The sequence below is a fragment of the Cricetulus griseus genome, chromosome 4 (genome assembly GCF_003668045.3).
Source record: "Cricetulus griseus strain 17A/GY chromosome 4, alternate assembly CriGri-PICRH-1.0, whole genome shotgun sequence".
Classification (NCBI taxonomy): Eukaryota; Metazoa; Chordata; class Mammalia; order Rodentia; family Cricetidae; genus Cricetulus; species Cricetulus griseus.
The window spans coordinates 116,887,824-116,907,408 of NC_048597.1; the positions used below are offsets into that span (position 1 = coordinate 116,887,824).

At 46.5% G+C, this 19,585-nt stretch overlaps 2 protein-coding genes across 17 annotated transcripts; one reads left to right on the forward strand and one right to left on the reverse strand.

Annotated features, from left to right (window-relative positions):
• Window positions 1-263: 263 nt before the first annotated feature.
• Cops6 (COP9 signalosome subunit 6) lies at window positions 264-4,350 on the reverse strand. Its single transcript, XM_027415245.2, has 10 exons — window positions 3,643-4,350; window positions 3,311-3,433; window positions 2,988-3,119; window positions 2,483-2,571; window positions 2,325-2,387; window positions 1,909-1,956; window positions 1,458-1,572; window positions 1,287-1,379; window positions 1,093-1,193; window positions 264-975 (listed from the first exon to the last, which is right to left on the reverse strand). The coding sequence occupies exons 1-10, from the start codon at window positions 3,767-3,769 to the stop codon at window positions 835-837; spliced, it is 1,032 nt and encodes a 343-aa protein (XP_027271046.1). The 5' UTR covers window positions 3,770-4,350; the 3' UTR covers window positions 264-834.
• Window positions 4,351-6,210: 1,860 nt separating this feature from the next.
• Znf3 (zinc finger protein 3) lies at window positions 6,211-18,850 on the forward strand. Of its 16 annotated transcripts, none has more exons than XM_035443411.1 (7): window positions 6,211-6,299; window positions 9,508-9,626; window positions 9,715-9,836; window positions 10,199-10,277; window positions 11,766-11,857; window positions 12,497-12,623; window positions 15,995-18,850. In XM_035443411.1, the coding sequence occupies exons 4-7, from the start codon at window positions 10,199-10,201 to the stop codon at window positions 17,062-17,064; spliced, it is 1,368 nt and encodes a 455-aa protein (XP_035299302.1). In that variant the 5' UTR covers window positions 6,211-6,299; window positions 9,508-9,626; window positions 9,715-9,836; the 3' UTR covers window positions 17,065-18,850. The 16 variants fall into 16 exon arrangements, with proteins under 16 accessions (XP_035299302.1, XP_035299303.1, XP_035299304.1 ...); XM_035443412.1 differs by having other exon boundaries at window positions 9,715-9,817; XM_035443413.1 differs by having other exon boundaries at window positions 9,759-9,817.
• Window positions 18,851-19,585: the final 735 nt, after the last annotated feature.

The following is a 19,585-nucleotide window of genomic DNA, read 5'->3' on the forward strand; positions in this document are numbered from 1 at the left end:
ACTTAATAGAGCCTTCTCCCCTGGTATGTATGAAGCACTGAGCCTTACTGTGTGCTAATCAATACAGTGCCAGGATCAGGGCCTAGGGCCCACTTTTTTTTTGAGACAGGGTTTCTCTGTGTAGTTTTGGAGCCTGTCCTGGTACTCGCTCTGGATACCAGGCTGGCCCCAAACTCATAGAGATCTGCCTGCCTCTGCCTCCCGAGTGCTGGGATTAAAGGCATGCACCACCAATGCCCAGCTCCCACTCATTTCTTGAAATATTTCCATTGTAGACATTCTTTTTAATTCCCACCTCTTGAGAGGGTGGTGAAATAGGAGATGGAGGATGGCACAAGAAATGACTTCAGTGGAAGTTTCACAGATGGGCTGAAGTAGAGACTCAAAGAAATTGTTCCTCTTGGTACTTTTCACTTCCATGGGACCAAGGGTTTACGTTATCCATAATTACAAGATAGGCTCTTTATCCCTCCCGTTCAGAGACTGGAAAAGCAGTCATTTGTCATTTCTGTGGGTTGGCCTATGTAAATTGCTACCACAGAACTAGAAGCAAACAGGCAGTCCTACCACATTCTGCCTATCTAGACAAGGGGTTACCTCAAGTCATTAAAAGGTGGGTAGGCAGTGGAGACGTAGTGGTGAGTAGATTCTGCCTCTGAGCAGGGCTGCTTTGAGGATTCCAAGTTTGAGAAACCAGTGTGGGGCTGGTAGGACAAAGCCACTGGAAGGGCTGCTAAGGGGCTGCTCTTTTATTAATGACAGTTTCTCTAAGGGGAATGTAGTGCCCAGTAACAGTTGTCTGAGCCCTGTACATCATCCCTTCTAGAACCCTCATCAGAAAAACAGTCCCCGCATTCGCCTGCCGATGCCCTGTCGGTCGTAGAGAACGTTGAACTTGTTCACAAACTGGTTCATTGTGTTGCACGTTTTGGTGATGGTGCCGAGGTAGGCCATGAGCCCCACGTCATTGCATTGCTGGGAGGGAACAGAAAGAGCCAGTTCCCCAGGGATCTCTCACATTAGGGCCAAGGACAACTGAGGTTGGTGTGATGGTGTGAGCCCCACCTCCCCAACAGGGGTATTAACACTCACATCATAAAAGTCTGTCTTGAACTTGTCTGTGCTGAGAACTGGTAGACAGTGACATAGGGCATAGGCCTCACGCAGGATCTCATGGTTGAAGGGGACCTCTCCTAAGGGTACAATGAGGCTGCACTGATGGGGATGCTGTCACTTCTCCAGGAGGGAGGAAAAACGATTAAAAGTGACAGAGGCACCTGTCCTACCTGCTTCTGAGGCCTTGACATACTCTAAAATGAGCTTCACGCGGCTGTGCAGCATCTTGATGGCACTATGCTGAGCTATCAGGTGTTCGGCCACTGCAGGGGAATGCGGCAAATGAAAGACAGTATGTGACCACAGCCACCCCACACTTCGAAAGAATTCACCTCCCTTACCAGTGGAGTTCTCCCCACTGCCTGTTGCTGTCATCCGTGCCACATGGTCTACACCGATACGTTCAGCTTCCTCAGTGGCCAGTGTGTACGTGAGCTCAGCAAACAGCATTGTAGCCTGCAGAGCAAAGGGTTCCCACATGAGAAGAGTCAGAATCGGAAACAAAGGAGCAGATGGCTGCACAACCCTGAGGATCTGACTTTAGATCCTCAGAACCCACAGTAAGCTAGATGTGGTAAGAATGTGTCTGTACCCCCAGCACTCCTACAAGACCAGAAGTAGGGCACAATTCCCAGAAACCCCCAGGCAACCAGCCTGGCAAACAAGATGCTGTCTCAAACAAAGTAGAAAGTAAGGATGGACATCCAGGGTGGTCCTGTGACTGCATACATGTGCATGGCATGCAGGAAACAGGCTAAAAGCAGGAATTGAAGGTTGCAGGGTAGGTATTACCTCTCCATTGATTATATCGATGACAGACTCAAAAACGCTGACAGGAAGCTGTAAGACAGATGGAGACAACTCTTACTAAGAGCAAATGCACTTGAACTTAAACATGTGCCAGGCTGGCCTGGAACTCACAATCCTGCCTCAACCTTCTGAGTGCTAAAACTGATTAAAAGTATGTGGACACACTTGGCTCACCTTTTCAATTTTCCCCAAAACATACCCACATTACATATGAAAGTGCCACTTACAAGATGACATCATAGAATTGATGGGTAACTAGCAGCATGGTAGACATTCAACTCAAGCATTCTCTAATACAGATGATGTCACACAGTAAATTACAGCAGAGCATGAGGATCAAAAGCAGGCAGAGTGGTAGATGATAAAGACAAAGGGGACATAGGGTCAGCAATACTCACATCTGTGTGCTTGGTCATGGGGTTCAACTTCAGAAAGAGGGGGCTCTCAATTATCTCGCACACCTAAAAGAAAAGAGAAGGCACCCCCCAAAAGTCAACCTTTCTTCCTCTTATGTTTGGTTCTCTTCCCCAACATGTACACATTTGAACCTGTATACCTGCTTATGGACGTGGATGTCGGAGGGGTCAGGCGGCCCCCCTGTGGTATACCAACCCAGAAACTCCAGCTCCTTGAACACCTGTTTAACTGAAGAAGGGGCCAATGTAAACAATATTTCTTTAAACCGCTCTTCGTTTCACTGACTTTGGTGTATTTCTTTTTTTCCTCACCAGTTCTTCCCTCCCTCCTCAAATTTTGGCTCAGTTTGGAGTAACTACACTCTGCCATCGCTCATCCTTTACTTGCTGAAAATAACCTTTTATTTCTGATCTCCTGTCTCCATCTCCTGGTTTATATGATACTCGAGGACTTAACTCTGGGCTTCTTGCATGTTAGGGCAAGCACTATACCCACTGTCCTACATCCCCAGCACTTTTATCTTACATTTATCTTAGCCAAAAGGACGAGAAGCAATGCACTTTTACTTAAGACCAACCCAACCCCTGCCCCCCCAAATCTTCCCACTTCACTTCTCTTTCCCACCCACTTGTATCCCCTCTCACACTGCTCCTCCTTGGTGTAGTAATATTCCTTGTCAATGATAATCTTCTCTTCCACGGTGTGGGACAGCAGCTCAAAAGAGTTCATCACTTCGATATTTCGCCCCTCCTGCTTCCCGATTAAAGCCCCAATCACTGAGAGGAGAGAAGCACACCAAAGATAGGTGAGGGAACAGGCATCCAAAATCTTTCCTCATAACCCAAGACTCTGAGGTCAGTGTGAATCAATGATTGAGGGAACTAATTTGGAAGAAGTGGGAGGCGAGGGAAAAGTGATTGGAGGAGGTCTCCAAGAGGAGGGTTTGAGGTCTACACACAGCCCTCACCCTGCATAGGCCGCCCCTCCTGGGAGCGCATGCGGATCCAGTGGTCGGAGATGTTGAGGATGACAAGGGGATGAAGAGCGACGGAAACACTCCCAGTCACTCCAGAGGCCATCACGCTGGGGGCTGTGAAAGGTAAAGGAAAACACAGCGGTGAAAGCTCGGGCCCTCACATTCTCTCCTAGACATGGGAGTAGGGGACCGGCGCAGCCGGGCCGTCCATCCCTGCCCGCAAGTTACGCTGGGACAGCTGTCTGTCGCTTCTCCCGGGCTTAGGTAGTACTCAAGATACTCCGCAAGGGCGATGCCAGAAGTCGCTCCGCACAGCCCGTTACCTGCTGCATCCACCTCCATGCCGCTGCTGCCTCCGCTCCCGTTCGCAGCCGCCGCCGCCATTTTCCCCGCGCCCGCCAGCCACGGCCCGCCCCCTTCCTTCCCGGCTTCCGTCGGCGAGCGGCGCATGCTCAGTATGTGCTTGGCGCTGCTAAAGGGCGGGGCATCTGCCAGTCCTTGGTAGTCCTGGATGTCCAAGAGCACGTCGTACTGTGTTGCTGTTACCTGTTCTCAAGTAACCTAGCATGGCCTTGAACTCTGTATTGTGTATCTGAGGATGACTTCCACTTTGATCCGCCTGCCATCACCTCCCAAGTACTGTTATTACAGGTGTGCATCAACAAGCCCTGGTATTTTATGCTCAAAGCGCAGAGTCACTAGGCCTTGGGTCAGCCAGAAGTCACTGGAGAGTAGGGCTGTTCGTTTCCAGCGCTCAGTGGGTGCATTGTATGTACTGGAGCCAGAAAATTGCAACCAAAAGGAAGCAAGGCTGTTAGCAGGATGTGGAAAGCAATTTATTCAAGATATTAAACTTTTTCATGTTGCATATAATCTGTATGCAGGAACTTGGTCACTTGTTTGTTTGTTGACATAGGACCTCACTGTGTAGCCCATCTGGCTGGGAACTTGCTCTTAGAGCAGGCTGACTTCAAACTCACAGAGATGCGCCTGCCTCTGTTTCCTGAATGCTGGGATTAAAGGCGTGCGTGCGCCACCATGCTCAGCAAGCCTAGCTTTTGTGTGTGTGTTGGGGATTTAAACTCAGATCCTAACACATTATCATTGAGCCACCTCCTCAGCTGTGACTGCTCTTGAACTGTTTAGCTGCTTCAGTGGCAGGGCAACCTGACTCCTTACACAACTTAGTGACTGCTACTGGGAGAACTTTGGGCACACAGTGGGATGGGTGCCAGGTGAATCTGGGGCCACACTGGTGTGGTATCTGCTACTTACTGGCAGAACCTCTTCAGTAATTGTCTTAGGGTCTCTATCACTGTGAAGAGACACCATCACGATGGCAAATCTTATAAGGAAAACATTTAATTGAGGGGGCTCACTTACAGTTTCAGAAGATCAGTCCATTATCATCATGACAGAGCATGGCAGTGTGCAGGCAGATGTGGGGCTGGAGTAGCTGAGAGTCCTACATCTTGCAGGCAACAGGAAAGTGACTGACAGTCACACTGCAGGAAGCTTGAGCAAAAGAGACCTCAAAGCCCTCCTGCCCACCCCCTGCCACCCACCCCACCCCCGCCTACCCAGTGACATACTTCCCCCAATAAGGCTATATCTCTTAATAGTGCCACTCCCTTTGGGAACCATTTTCTTTCAAACCACAACACAGTGATCAAGCAACTTTGTAGAAGTCTCCACCACTTTTCTGGCAGAGGACTCTAGCCATCAAGCTGCCGCCAGCAAATCACATAAGAGAAGCCTTTATCCTGCTTGATTGTACCAATAGGGAAGGTGCAGTGTTGTGGTGGTTTGAATAAGAATGGCCCCTGATAGGCTGGAGAGATGGCTTAGAGGTTAAGAGCATTGGCTGTTTTTCCAGAGGTCCCCGGTTCAATTCCCATCACCCACATGGCAGCTCACAACTTGTAACTCCAGTTCCAGGAGACCTGACACCCTCACACAGGCATACATTCAGGCAAAACATCAATGCACACAGAAGTAAATCTTAAAAAAAAAAAAAAAAATGGCCCCCATCGACCACCAACGCCCGGCTATGCTATAAACTTAAAGCGGTTACCATTAGAAGAAAAACAAGACAAAGAAACGTTAATGCTAACAGCAATTTAACACTATTTTTAAAATGCTTAACACCTGTCTAGGGCCCAAGGAGAACTAGGTCCCCTTCATCTGTCTCAGAATGAATTTTTCAGATGTTAGTTACACATGGGAGATGATTTTTATTTACTTACTTATTTTCAATGTGTGTTTGTGTGTGTGTGTTTGCGGGCATGTGCACACGCGCTGACCCAAAAGCTAAGAATATCATCAGATAGCATATGAGTCCTATAGAAAAGCTTACTTCATAGCTGAGTGCTGGTGGCGCACGCCTTTAATCCCAGCATTCGGGAGTCAGAGGCAGGTGGATCTCTGTGAGTTCGAGACCAGCCTGGTCTACAGAGTGAGTTCCAGGACAGCCAGGGTTACACAGAGAAACCCTGTCTCGAAAAACAAAACAAATAAAATAAACAAATCTTCTTAAAAAAATCAACTGAGCCGAACCTTCAGCCCATGATGCTCATGTATATTAACAGATTCTTCAAGTTTCTTAAATTTGTTGTGGAGGTTTGGGAGATGGTGTTGGCTGGTCCCTACCCACTGTACCTTCTCCCAGAGACATCGGAACTTGTGCCCTGAATTCCCAGGTCCCTTCCCGACCTGGCCAGCAGGTGACGCAGTCCGGAGCACTTGTTTTTCCTGCACAGCAGTCGTCTTTGAGTCAGCGTACCATCAGAGATGAAGACCTCCTATTTTCCTAGAGAGAGCAAATGGGCGTTCGGCTCTCAGGGGTTGCAGTGGGTGGTGAAGAAGGACGACCCGGAAATGAAACGGGGAGGGGGCACTTCCGTTCTTTGTTCTGTTCTCGGTTGTCCATCGGGGCCTGGTTCGTGTCCGGGCCCCTAAGTCTTACGTCCCTGTCCCCAGGGTGAGTGGGGCCGTCTTCGGGACTCGCGGTGAGGCGGCAGTGTGGTCCCCGGGGAAGGGGGTTGGTGTTCACGCCCCTGCAGCCCGCGGGGTCCTGGGCGCGCAGCGGGGACTCCGGATCTGCTCGTGTCCTCCACCGCCAGCCCCCGTGTCTGAAATTCCCGGCGTCTCTCGGTGCTGGGGGCAGGAGAAGGGAGTTTGTTTTTCCTGGACTGGATCGGAGAGTGAGAGTAGCAGTGAGAACTAGAGCTTGCGAGGAGGTGCGAACTCGGGCCCCATGCGCTCCTCACCAAGACCTAACGCCCTACAGATAGGCAGGTTTCCTGGCGAAGCTGCACAAGGCTGCAGCAGACGCCCTGCAGAAAGTGGCTGAGTGTGTCCAGCGCCAGAGAACCTGTGTCATTTCAGCTCAGCTCTGTAGCGTGCAATGAAAAACAAAGACCGTGTGTGGAGATATATATATATATATATATATATATATATATATATATATGTATATATATGTATATATATCCATATCCCTTTCCCTGACATACCTCTTAAGCATCTATACTAGAAATAAACTTCACGGTATTTTTCCATTTTGCTCCTTAAGCATGCACCACCGGTATCACCTAGAGCAGTGGTTCTCAACCTAACGCTGCGACCCTTTAATACAGTTTCTCATGGTGTGGTGACCCCAACCATACCGTTATTTTTGTTGCTGTTTCATAACTGTGATTTTGCTACTGTTATCAATCGGAAATACCTGTGTTTTCTGCTCCTCTTAGGTGACCTCTATGAAAGGGTCATTCAACACCCCACCCCACCCCCCACTCCCCCACCCTTGTTGAGAAATGCTAACCTAAAATGAATTTCCAGGAATTAACCAAGCTTGCTAGATCATGCCTCTAATCCCAGAACAGATGAAAATGAAGCGGGAGTATGAATATAATTTCGAGGCCAGTCTGTACTATACAGTTAATTCCAGGCTAGTCTGGGGTATACCATGAGGTCTTACCCAATAAAGGAAGCCCAAAAATAAATAAATAAAATCCCAGGAACTGAATAAAAGGTGCCAAATTTCTTTGTTACTTTACTCTTACAGGGATTAACTCCATAGAAGGAAGAATGGATCCAGGAAGGGAGGCTTCTCTTGACCTGTCCTCCCTGTCATGTGGTCTTTCTTGGTCCCCTGAGCAGCTTGAGCAGGGGAGGGGAAAGTCTCTGCCCACACGAAGATGGCAGGAGTACTATGCAGAGTTTCTATGAGAAACATTGTTTACTGACTCAGACACTGTGAGCTTGTCCTTACCAGTATGCTGGAGATCCAGCTTCCATTAACCCAGCCTTGAATGGGGAATGTTGCCTTTTACTCTGTTGTTTGTGTGTTGTTTGAGATAGGATCTCTCTACAAAGCCCTGTCAGTCCTTGGACCAGGCTGACCTTGAAGCCCACCTCCCAAGTGCTGGGATCAAAGGCATGGGTCATCGTGCCCAGCTTGCCTCTTTGGAGGCAGCCGTGCTGAGCCTGTGCGTGTTTGTTTATATGTGTGTTTCTTTGAGATAGGGGCTGGGTTTGAGGGTTGGAACTTACAGTCCTGTCTGAGACTCTCAGGTACTGGGATTTCAGGCCAGTGCCACCCAGTCAAGTTGTTGACACACTCCCAAACCCCAGCTGTCCTGGACTTGCTTTATAGACCAGGCTGGCCTTGAATTTAGAGATCTGCCTGCTTCAGCCTCCCAGGGTTAAAGGCCTGCGCTGCTTCCTTTTTTTTTCCTTCGAGACAGGGTTTCTCTGTGGCTTTGGAGGCTGTCCTGGAACTATCTCTTGTAGACCAGGCTGGTCTCAAACTCACACAGATCTGCCTGCCTCTTCCCTCCCGAGTGCTGGGATTAAAGGCGTGTCATTCACGCCTGATTCACCTTTTTAAAAGGAGATAATTTTGTTGTTTTTGTCCTTTTTGTGATGGGGTCTCATACAGTTGCTGGATTGTTGGTCTGTTTTTTTTTTTTTTTTTTTTTTGTGGATGGGTGTGTTGTCTGTCCCCAGAGACCAAAAGAGGGCATCAAATCCCCTGGGACTGGAGTTACAGATGGCTGTGAGCCACCATATGACTGGTGGGAATTAGACCTTGGGTCCTCTGGAAGGGCAGCCAATACTCTTAGCCACTGACCACCACCTTAGTCCCTTGTTTGTTTTGTGAGACAGTATCTCATAAAGAGCTGTGAGATCCTATTTTTTAAAAAAGTAGGTGTAAAGTAGTCTTAAAAAAAAGCTGCCTTCTTAGTGAGAGGAAGCACAATTGGGTTAGTCTTTTTTATTGTTTTCTTAGGTAAGGTTTCCTTTTTTAGATTTAGTGACTTTTATATTACATATGTGGGTGTTTTGCCTGCATGTATGTCTCTGCACCATGTATGTGCCTGGTGCCTTCAAAGGCCAGAACTGGAGTTCCAGATGTTGTGAGTTGCAGTGTGGGTGCTGGGAATTGAACTTAGGTCTTCAGGAAGGGCAACAAGTGCTCTTAGCCACTGAGCCACCTCTCTCGTCCCAGATAATGGTTTTTCCTTTTTTGAGACAGGTTTTCTCTGTGTAGCCTTGGCTGTCCTGCAACTTATTCTGTAGACCAAGTTGACCTCAAACTCACAGAGATCTGCCTGCCTCTACCTCCCAAGTACAGCACCACCACTGCCCAGCAAGATAAGGTTTCTTGTAGCACAGGTTGGCCTTGAGTTCCCAATCTTCCCCCCATCTCTCTAGTGCTGGTATGCCACCATACCTGGGTCAGGGTCAGTTATCTCATTCTGGTGAATGATACCCACCTCATTGCTACACTTGTCACTCAATGTTGGGTAGATGGGGCAAAGTTTGGAAATCTTGGTCCCTTGTGTGGTCTTATTACGGAGGTGCCATATTCACAGGGATCTAAAAGACTGTCCTGTGTGTTTCTTCTCACTATTCCCGTGTACTGAGATGCATTCCCTTTCTGAAATCAGGAGGTTTTTTTTTTTTTTTTTAAAAGATTTATTTATTATATACACAGTTTTCTGCCTGTATGACAGAAGAGGATACCAGATCTCATTACAGAATGTTGTGAGCCACCATGTGGTTGTTGGGAGTTGAACTCAGGACCTCTGGAAGACTAGCCAGTGCTCTTAACCTCTGAACCATCTCTCCAGCCCCTCAGGAGGCATTTTTGAAAGTCAACTTTGATCTTTTTGCGTCTGCAGTGCTTTTCCAAACCTGCTTCCTGCTGAGCTAGGAGACCAGAGACCAGAACATCTCACTCTACCCATGGAAACTCAGGCTGACCCTGCATCTCAGGAACCTCCACCCCTGCTAGAGAGTGGTAAGATACAGGGTTAGAAAAAGAGGGGGTTGTCCTCATTTTTTTCTGTTGTTTACTTGCTTGTGTTTTTTGTTTTCCTTTGAGACAGGGCCTCACTTTGTTGCCATGGCTAACCAGAAACTTACCATATAGGTTGATCTGAACCTCACAGAGATCCGCCTGCCTGTGCATCCTGAGTGCTGGGATTAAAGGTTTGGGCCAGCACATTTGGTATGCTTGTTTGTCTTTTGAGACGGGGTCTCATTGCATAGCCCAGGGTGGTCTTGAATTTTCTAGATTCTTGACTTGTGTCTGGAGTGTTGGGTTAAACAAATGTCTATCCTCATGTCCTGCCTTGTTCTTTCCTCTCTCTCTCTCTCTCTCTCTCTCTGTGTGGGTGTGGGTGTGGGTGTGGGTATTGAGACAGTCTCACTATGCAGACCAGGCTACCCTGGAACTCTCAGAGATCTACCTGCTTCTGCCCCCAGGGTGCTGGGATTAAAGGCATGTGACACCACACCCAAACCAAAATAAACTTTTACTGGATTTCTTTTTTTTTTTAATTAAATTTATTTTGTGTGTTATGTGTATAGATGTGTATGCCACAATGCACCAAAGTTTATATGCAGAGGTCAAAGGGCAACCTCTGGAGCTGTTCTCTCCTTCCACCATGTGAGTTGTGGGATGGGCATCAAACTCAGGTGGTCAAGCTTTGTTGCAAGTGCCTTTACCCACTGAGCCATCTCACCTGCCCTGATCTCTTTGAAATGTTTTGTATTATCATATAGTAATTATATATAATACTGGGTTTTGTTACATTTTCAGACTGTTTTTTAAACATTAAAGAGTTGTGCACTTGGAGAGATGGCTCAGTGGGTAAAAGCTCTTGCCATGGAAGCATGAGGACGTGAGTTTAAATCCCAGAACAGGCTTTAAACCAGATGCATAGTAAGAATGTCTGTAATCCCAGCATTCCTATGGGGAGATGGGAGCTAGAGACAGGAGAATCCCCAAAAGTTCATAGGGCAGCTAGCATGGCATACATAGCAGAAAAATTACAAAGACGTCCAGTCTCAAACAAGGTAGAAGGCAGGGACTGGCACCTGAAGCTGTGCTCTGACCTTGTGTGCATTGTGGTTTGTATGTACCCACAGTCACACAGACTCCTACACACAAATTCCCCAAACATTAGAAAGTTGTATGGATCCAGGCAGTGCTAGCGCACGCCTTTAGTCCCAGCACTCGGGAGGCAGAGGCAGACGGATCTCTGTGAGTTCTAGGCCAGCCTGGTCTACAAAGCTACACAGAGAAACCCTGACTCACCCCCCCTCAAAAAAAAAAAAAAAAAAAAAAGTTGTGTGGAGATAGGACTCATAGGGTACTTACTGGGTGTGGAACCCAGGGCCATACAGCTAACAGCTGCAGGGGTTAGCCTCAACAGCTATTGTTCCCACACTACTAGGAAAAAGCATTTAGAATCCATTTTGTCAAATCTGGTTATGTGTAGTGGGTTAGACCCTGAGAGACAAACACAAAACTTATGGCTGATGGGGAAGGTATGTGGTCAAGTGCTGAGCTAGGAAATATTTCTAGCATATAGATAGAGGTTTGGTCTTCAGGTGGGTGTTGTGTTTTCTGCCCGGACTTGAGGGAAGCTGCTCATTTTCCTCTGCCTAAAAATCTCCTAGAAGGGGGCTGGAGAGATGGCTCAGAGGTTAATAGCACTGTCTGCTCTTCCAGAGGTCCTGAGTTCAATTCCCAGCAACCACATGGTGGCTCACAACCATCTGTTATGAGATCTGGTGCCCTCTTCTGGTATGCAGGCATACATGCAGGCAGAACACTATATACATAATAAATAAATCTTAAAAAAAAAAAAAAAAAATCTCCTAGAAGAGTTTGCAGTAATGGAAGGAAAATGAGAATGTAACTGGTCCCTGGCCCTGCTTGAAGGACAGGCATGAATAGTCAGAGGGGCTGCTGGTGTAGTTCAGTGGTAGAACGCTTGCTTAGCATGTGCAGAGATGTGACTTTGATCCCTAGCACTGCCAGGAAACAAGAGTATGCCATTCATGAAAGCAGAGACTGGGTGGTTTGACTCATGTCACCTTGGGTCAGAAAGCAGGCGGATTGATTCCTGACCCTGGTATTGTCCTTCAGCTCTTTCCTCTTCAAAAGTCCCTTCCTTTCCTGACAAGGACGGTCTGGGGCACGAGATGTTGGCTGCTGCACTTCTAAAGGCCAAATCCCAGGTAAGCCATGGTTCCCTTCATTCTTTCCCTTCTTGGTTTGTGAATGGATTTTGTAGAGTGACGTATCATTTAGTGCCCTAACCTCTAATCTGCCCATCAAAACCATGGTTCTGGGGCCAGTGAGATGACTCAGTAGGTCAAGGTGTTTCTGCTAGCTGGACAGTGGTGGCACAAGTCTTTAATCCCAGTACTCAGGAGGCAGAGGCAGGTGGATCTCTGAGTTCAAGGCCAGCCTGGTCTACAGAGCGAGTTCTAGGACAGCCAGAGCTATACAGAGAGACCCTGTCTCGAAAATCAAAAACAAAAAATGGTGTTTACTGCCACCTGGGTTCAATCCCTGGGATCTGCATGTTAGAAGGAGAGAACTGACTATCACAGATGGTCCTCTATCCTCCATATGTGTGCAGTGGTACCCCTCCCCCAAATAAATAAATGTTAATAAACATTATTTCCATTATGGACTCTTGGAAGGCAGTTACGCTCCTCACTATACTGTTGATGCTACACCCTGTTTTGGATGCTCATGCTGGCATTGCTCTGACCTCTGCCCACATTCCAAAAAGGTATTACTCAGCCCCATCCTGCTTGCTGTTTGGTGCTGCCGGTCTTGACCCACGTGTGGTCATGTGGCTGTTTCAGGAGTTGGTGACATTTGAGGATGTAGCTGTGTACTTCATCTGGAAAGAGTGGAAGCGTTTGGAACCTGCACAGAGGGACCTCTACAGGGATGTGATGCTGGAGAATTATGGGAATGTGTTCTCACTGGGTAAGGACTTGTACTGACCACCTCAACAGAACATGCTTCTTTCTCTAGGCTTCAGGGTTTGCTAGTGGCAGTGGAATCTTAGAAAACTTTAATAATGGTGCCAGAGAGATGGCACTTTCTGCTCTTGCAGAAGACCCAAGTTCAGTTTCCATTACTCTCATGGATGCTCTCAATTGTAACCCCATTTCAGGGGATCTGAAGCCATCTTCTGGCCTCAGGTGGCACCAGACACACACACATGGTGCACACATGCATACAGTCATGCCATTAAAAATAAATAAATTTTAAAAAAGAAAACTAGTAACAGTAAGAACGATAACTCACATTTCCTTGCATTTAATCCTCACAGTAACTCCATAGTTGAGGTGGTTAGTATTTTATAGGTGTGGAACATGAGGTCAAGAAGTACAAAATCAGGGCTGGAGAGATGGCTTAGTGGTTAAGAACAATGACGGCTCTTCCAGAGGACCTGAGTGCTAATCCCTGCACTCACACGGCAGCTCACAACCTTCTGTCGTTCCAGTTCCTAGGAGTGTGATGCCCTCTTCTAGCCTGCACAGACACCAGGCATGGATGTGACGACACATACATACATACATGCATGCAGGCAAAAAAACACTCATCTATGGAAAACAAGCAACAAGACCCTTAGAAACTCCTCGGGCATGGGGGCATACACCTGTAATCTCGGCACTTGAGAAGTAGAGGCAGGTGGACCAGCTGTTGCATGCTCATTACATAATGGGTTTGAGACCACCCTTGACTGCAGGAGACCCTGCCTCAAACAAACAAGCAAATGGACACTTTTAGCATGGTAATAGACTTATAAATGATGAAGCTTGAGTTCCAGGGTTTGGTATTTGTTGTTGTTGTTGTTGTTGTTGTTATTTATGTATTTGGATCTGTCTGTCTGTCTGTCTGTCTGTCTGTCTGTCTATTTGAGACAGGGTTTCACACTGCAGCCTATGCTGGCCTGGGACTCATTAAGTAACCCTTGCGCTTCAGCTTCTCTAGTGCTGGGGAATAGGTGTGAGCCACCACATCTGGCTGAGCCCCCACCCTATTCACACCAAACCTGGTGCTTTAGCCATCTATTTTTGGGACTTAATATGTCACACAGAGACTTTTCCGAAGGATTACTATGTTGGGATTCCTGATTGTGGAAGATGGTGCTCTGTGTCTAAGTGAACATTCTAGAGCTCTGCATTCTTCTTCATTTTTTTTTTCTTTTTCTTTTTTTTTTTTTTTCCAGACAGGGTTTCTGTGTATTGTTTTGGAGCCTGACTAGTCTCAAACTCACAGAGATCCGCCTGCCTCTGCCTCTGCCTCTGCCTCTGCCTCTGCCTCCCGAGTGCTAGGTTAAAGGCGTGCGCTAGCACCGCCTGACTTAGAAATTACCTTCTTAATGCTTAGGGTTAGTTAGTTGTCTCTCACATCAATTTCAGTGAGAACATTTTTCTTTTCTTTCTTTCTTTTTTTTTTTTTTTTTTTTTTTTTTTTGGTTTTCCGAGACAGGGTTTCTCTGTGTAGCTTTGGAGCCTATCCTGGCACTCGCTCTGGAGAGCAGGCTGGCTTCGAACTCACAGAGATCCGCCTGCTTCTGCCTCCTGAGTGCTGGGATTAAAGGCATGCGCCACCATCGCCCGGCTGAGAACATTTTTCTAAGCAGCACCAGGGCATCTTCCTAACTGCCAGCTGAGATGTCCGTATGTACACCCTTCTGTCCCCTGGAGACCAGGGTCTAGGTTTGTGCACTTAGTATGGCCATGTGTTTCCCTATGAGCAGGTTCTTCTGATTCCTGCTGCAGTCTCTTGGCTGGAATGAGAACTGAGGGGTTATGAGAAGAGAGAAGGCTTGAGAGGGCTCTGTCCAAGTGAGTCCTTGCCCTATCTACTTTAAAAAATATCGACAGGGCTGGAGAGATGGCTCAGCGGTTAAGAGCATTGGCTGCTCTTCCAAAGGTTCTGAGTTCAATTCCCAGCAACTACATGGTGGCTCACAACCACCTGTAATGAGATCTGGTGCCCTCATCTGGCCTGAGGGAACACATGCAGGCAGAATACTGTATGCATAATAAATAAATAAATCTTAAAAAAAATCAACAAACTATAAATACTACCTGGACCCAGTTCCCTGTAGGAACTCTATAAATAGTGAAAACAAGAAGCCAGACATGGAGATTATTTATTTAATCTGCTACATAACATTGCCTTCCTGGTTAAGGCCCAAAGCTGGGCTAAACTGTTTTGTCTTTGCTGATGGCATGCATGACTGCACTGCAGACAGGTTAGTTCTCACCTGGGGGTTTCTTAGTGTCTGTCTTCTGCTCCTTCTTGTTCTATTGCTGGTTTTCATCTCTTGCCCTGCTTTTCAGCTGACTGTTAAGTTCCTTATATATTTGCTCCACCTATCAGGCTTCCCCTTTTTGGGACTACATCTCACTATGTAGCCCAGGCTGGTCTCAAACTCATGATCTTCCTGCTTCAGCCTACTGTGTGCCACAGTTAGTAGACACATGTCACCCTTTCAGCTTCCCGCCATTCTTAAACTTGTCACTTCACCCATCACCCTCCTCCTCACATCGTCCCAGTCCCATCTGCCGCCTACAACCCGCCTGAAAACTTTGGTGCTTCACTGAGTAACAAGTTTTTCTTTTCTTTTTTTTTTTTTAAAGATTTATTTATTTATTATGTGTACAATATTATATATTATGTGTATGTTGCCTGCAGGCCAGAGTAGGGCACCGGATCTCATTCCAGATGGCTGTGAGCCACCATGTGGTTGCTGGGAATTGAACTCAGGACCTTTGGAAGAACAAGCAGTGCTCTTAACCTCTGAGCCATCTCTGCAGCCCCAACAAGTCTTACCTAGGCTTGTTTGTTTACTTTATTCCTTTTTGTGTGTGAGTGTCCTGCTTGCATGTGTGTGTGCACCACATGTGTCCTGGTGCCTCTGAAGGTCAGAGGAGAGCATTAGCTCTCCTGGAACTGCAGTTACAGACAGCTGTGAGCCTCCACGTGGGCACTGGGCATCAGACCCATGTCCTCTACAAGGGCAACCAGCCACTCTTAGCCTCTGAGCCAGCTCTTCAGCATCCCTTTCTAGTTTTTGTTCCCAAAAAAGTAGGCCATCTCCTCCCATCCCCAGCGCATCCTTGACTTCCTTTCTCCCTGGTTTCTTTAGCCCATTGGTTTTACTTTGCTCTCGTTCTGCATACAAGTTGGAAGGCCTCTCTTCCGGCCAGCAAAGGGACATGTACTTTTGGCACTATAAATGTCAGACACGTGATTATCTTGTCCTCTGGCTTTTATTTTTTTCTCACAAATAACATATGAATCACTTGGATTTTTTTTTCTTTTTTTTGTGCTAGATGGTGAATCCAAAACTGGAAATGACCAAGTAATCTCTGAAGGCATGGGGTCACATGAGATGATACTGGGACGATTCCAAACTGATGTTTCTCAGGGTCTTAAGTTTGGAGAAGCCTATAAACATGAAGTCAGTCTGAATAGACAGCTGGGGAACTCCTCTGTTGGAAGACTGAATAGGAAAATACAGGAGTTTCACCAAGTGACAGTTGAGGGAAAGCTCGCCCATATGGGACAAAGAAATGACAAGAATAATGAGTTTGGGAACAGCTTCACTGTGAATTCCAGCCTCACTTCACATCAGAGATTTCCCATGGGACACAGACCACACAAGTGTGATGAATGTAGCAAGAGTTTTAATCGAACTTCAGACCTTATTCAACATCAGAGAATCCACACTGGGGAGAAACCATATGAATGTAGTGAATGTGGGAAGGCCTTCAGCCAGAGCGCACATCTTATTCAGCACCAGAGGATCCACACTGGAGAGAAACCGTATGAGTGTAGGGATTGTGGGAAGACCTTCAGTTGTAGCTCTGCTCTCATTCTGCATCAGAGAACCCACACTGGGGAGAAGCCTTATGAGTGTAACGAGTGTGGGAAGACCTTCAGTTGGAGCTCCACCCTTACTCATCATCAGAGGATCCATACTGGCGAGAAGCCCTATGCTTGCAATGAGTGTGGGAAAGCCTTCAGTAGGAGCTCAACACTTATTCATCACCAGAGAATCCACACTGGGGAGAAACCCTACGAATGTAGTGAGTGTGGGAAGGCCTTCAGCCAGAGCTCACACCTCTATCAGCACCAGAGGATCCACACTGGAGAGAAGCCCTATGAGTGTATGGAGTGTGGAGGGAAGTTTACCTACAGCTCAGGCCTTATTCAGCATCAGAGAATCCACACAGGGGAGAACCCCTATGAGTGCAGTGAGTGTGGGAAGGCCTTCAGGTATAGCTCAGCTCTTGTTCGCCATCAGAGGATTCACACTGGAGAGAAGCCTTTGAATGTAATGGGTGTAGGCAGAAATTCTCCCAGAGTTTCTCCTGAATTAAACATCAGAGAATCCACATGAGAGAGCCATATACCATTTTCCTTACCCTCTGAGTCTAAAGAGCTCCTGCCTTACTCTATTAATAGGGCCAATATAGGATGTGTCCCACCTCCAACCTTTCACTCAGAGAGAGTGGGGTAGATTGGGAAAACATCCTGGCACAGTGATCAGCAGGATTTCCCAGAAACGGACACCAGTCTTGAAAAATTGTGAGGCAAGTAGCATATTAAGTACTGGGAAAAGAAGGAAGCCAGGGGACCAGTCACCCCTTTTTGGGAAGGGGTTTGCACTAAACCAATTTTCTCACACCAGAAGAGCCTTTCTTTCCAAGGTGGGGATGGAAGCTTAATAGTAACTTAATTCTAAGGATTCCACTAGTTGGGGTCAGTTTGGTGAGCATGGAAGCTTAATAGTAACATAATTCCAAGGATTCCACTAGTTGGGGTCAGTTTAGTGAGCACAGAAGGCACAGAGCAGAATATTCTGGGTCATCATAAGTTCTGGGAAGGGAAACAAGCTGTATTTTTTTTTCTTTTTTTTTTTGAGACAGGTACGTATAGCCCTGGCTGTTCTTGGACTCACTGTGTAGATCAGGCTGTCCTTAAACTCAGAGAGACCTGCCTGCCTTTGCCTCCTAAATGCTGGGATTAAAGGCAATATATACAACCATGCCAGACCCTTGGGCTGCATTCCAAAGCCACTCTTCCTAATCCAGGGTTAAGATTGGAAGGTATGCTGCTTTGGTATGTGACTTCATGAATTCAGAAAACTTGGTACTACTGGGTTGATTTTTATTGGGGGTGGGGTGGGGGAAGGACCCCAGCAAGGGTTTCTGTATTGACTCTCCTTGGAGCTCTTAGAGCAGTGATAACATGTTTTCAAGAGTAGTCTGAGGGCTGGAGAGATGGCTCAGAGGTTAAGAGCACTGGCTGTTCTTCCAGAGGTCCTGAATTCAATTCCCAACAACCACATGGTGGCTCACAACCATCTATAATGAGATCTGGTGCCCTCTTCTGGCCTGCATGCAGACAGAACATATAAATATATAAATCTTAAAAAAAAAAAAAAAAAAAAAAAGCAGTCTGGCAATACTGTAGGCAGACTCTACAACCTCCCTTGTAACAGGGCTGACTGGAAATCACATTGGAGCAGTAAATAACCCAAGGTAGATTAGAAGCTTTTAATATTGGCCTGACTCCTGTCCTCTTTTTTTTTCCTATTCCTGTGTCGAAAGGTAACTTAATGTCAACCTGTAGTTATTAAGGATGCTGTTAGGGAACTCACCTACACAGCTGGCCTATCTGGACTCCATCTAACTTCAGCTACTTGAGAGTACACAAACAGCAAAGCCAGGGAGGCACTGAGCTTTACTTGGCAGCTTGGCAGCAGGGTTCCTTGTTGGGTTCGGGTGGTGCTCCAACAGATGGCTTTCCATATTTCTCCAGCCCTATTTATCCTGTAGCTTAAATGAAATGCACTATAAACAGACTAGTCTTTCAGAAGGGAGATGGAGTGTGTGTTTGTATAGGAATCAAAGTTATGTAGTTAATACAGCATAGTAACCATAAATGGTTACTATTCCAAAGATTAACTTTGGAATTTTTCATTGATAACTTTTTTTTTTTGTCACAAATGTGAGGTTTTCCTGTCCCACACAGCTCTCTCTCTCATAGTCATTGTTGTAGACTAAAAATGTCTGCAACTACTCCCACCTTCATAACAAATTAGAATTTTGTGAGCTGTAGAGCATTTTGTATGGTATAATGTCTAAGACTGACGATGAAAACTAAAAAAAGGTGTACTTGGCTCTTTGTAGCAATGGACATATCTCTATCTTGGTTTGATGTTTTTAGAAAGACATTATAGCAATGGAGAATGGTAGGCTGGGAATGGGATGAAGAGGTTACCTTAAGAGGGCTGTGAAGTTCCAGCACTCAGGAGGCAGAGGCAGGTGAATCTCTTGAGTTCAAGAACAACCTGGTCTACAGAGCTAGTTCTAAGGTAGCCAAGGCTACACAAAGAAACACTGTCTTGAAAAATAAAACAACAAGATGGGCATGAACTCCCGTTTTTTTTTTTTTTTTTTTTTTTTTTTTTTTTTTTTTTTGTAGAGTATCGTGATGGATCATCTAGTATGTGCCTTTGACTTGACAAATCTTTGGAACTATCTTTTGGATTCTTTAACACTGTTGCCAGGCCTTGTGGTTCAGGCCTCTAATCTCAGCTACTTGGGGGGCTGAGGGGGAGGATCACAAGTTCCAGGCCTGCCCACACTACAAAGTGAGTTTAAGGCCAGCTTGGACAAGTTATAAGGAGGCCAGTCCATTGCTTGTCTTTCTGATTACTGGAAATTAAGCTGAGCCAAGTTTGCCTCCTCGGGAGTTACATACAACTAGCTTCTAGCAAGCAGCACACAATTCTTTATCAGATAAATAAAATTCTGAAGAACTTTATTTTTTTTTGAGACAGGGTCTCACCCACCGTATATCCAGGAACTCACTTTGTAGACCAGGCTGGCTTCAAACTCCCAGAGATCTGCCTG

Excerpts from the sequence above, each read along its gene's own strand:
- Cops6 (XM_027415245.2), bottom strand. The coding sequence starts at position 3,769 with ATGCGCCGCTCGCCGACGGAAGCCGGGAAGGAAGGGGGCGGGCCGTGG. Across the intron at positions 3,434-3,642 it reads CATGGAGGTGGATGCAGCAG|CCCCCAGCGTGATGGCCTCT; the intron begins GTAACGGGCTGT and ends TACCTTTCACAG. Across the intron at positions 1,957-2,324 it reads CCATGACCAAGCACACAGAT|CTTCCTGTCAGCGTTTTTGA; the intron begins GTGAGTATTGCT and ends TCTGTCTTACAG.
- Znf3 (XM_027415233.2), top strand. The coding sequence starts at position 7,533 with ATGCAGAGTTTCTATGAGAAACATTGTTTACTGACTCAGACACT. Across the intron at positions 7,577-9,507 it reads TGTTTACTGACTCAGACACT|TGCTTTTCCAAACCTGCTTC; the intron begins GTGAGCTTGTCC and ends TTGCGTCTGCAG. Across the intron at positions 12,624-15,994 it reads TGGGAATGTGTTCTCACTGG|ATGGTGAATCCAAAACTGGA; the intron begins GTAAGGACTTGT and ends TTTTTGTGCTAG.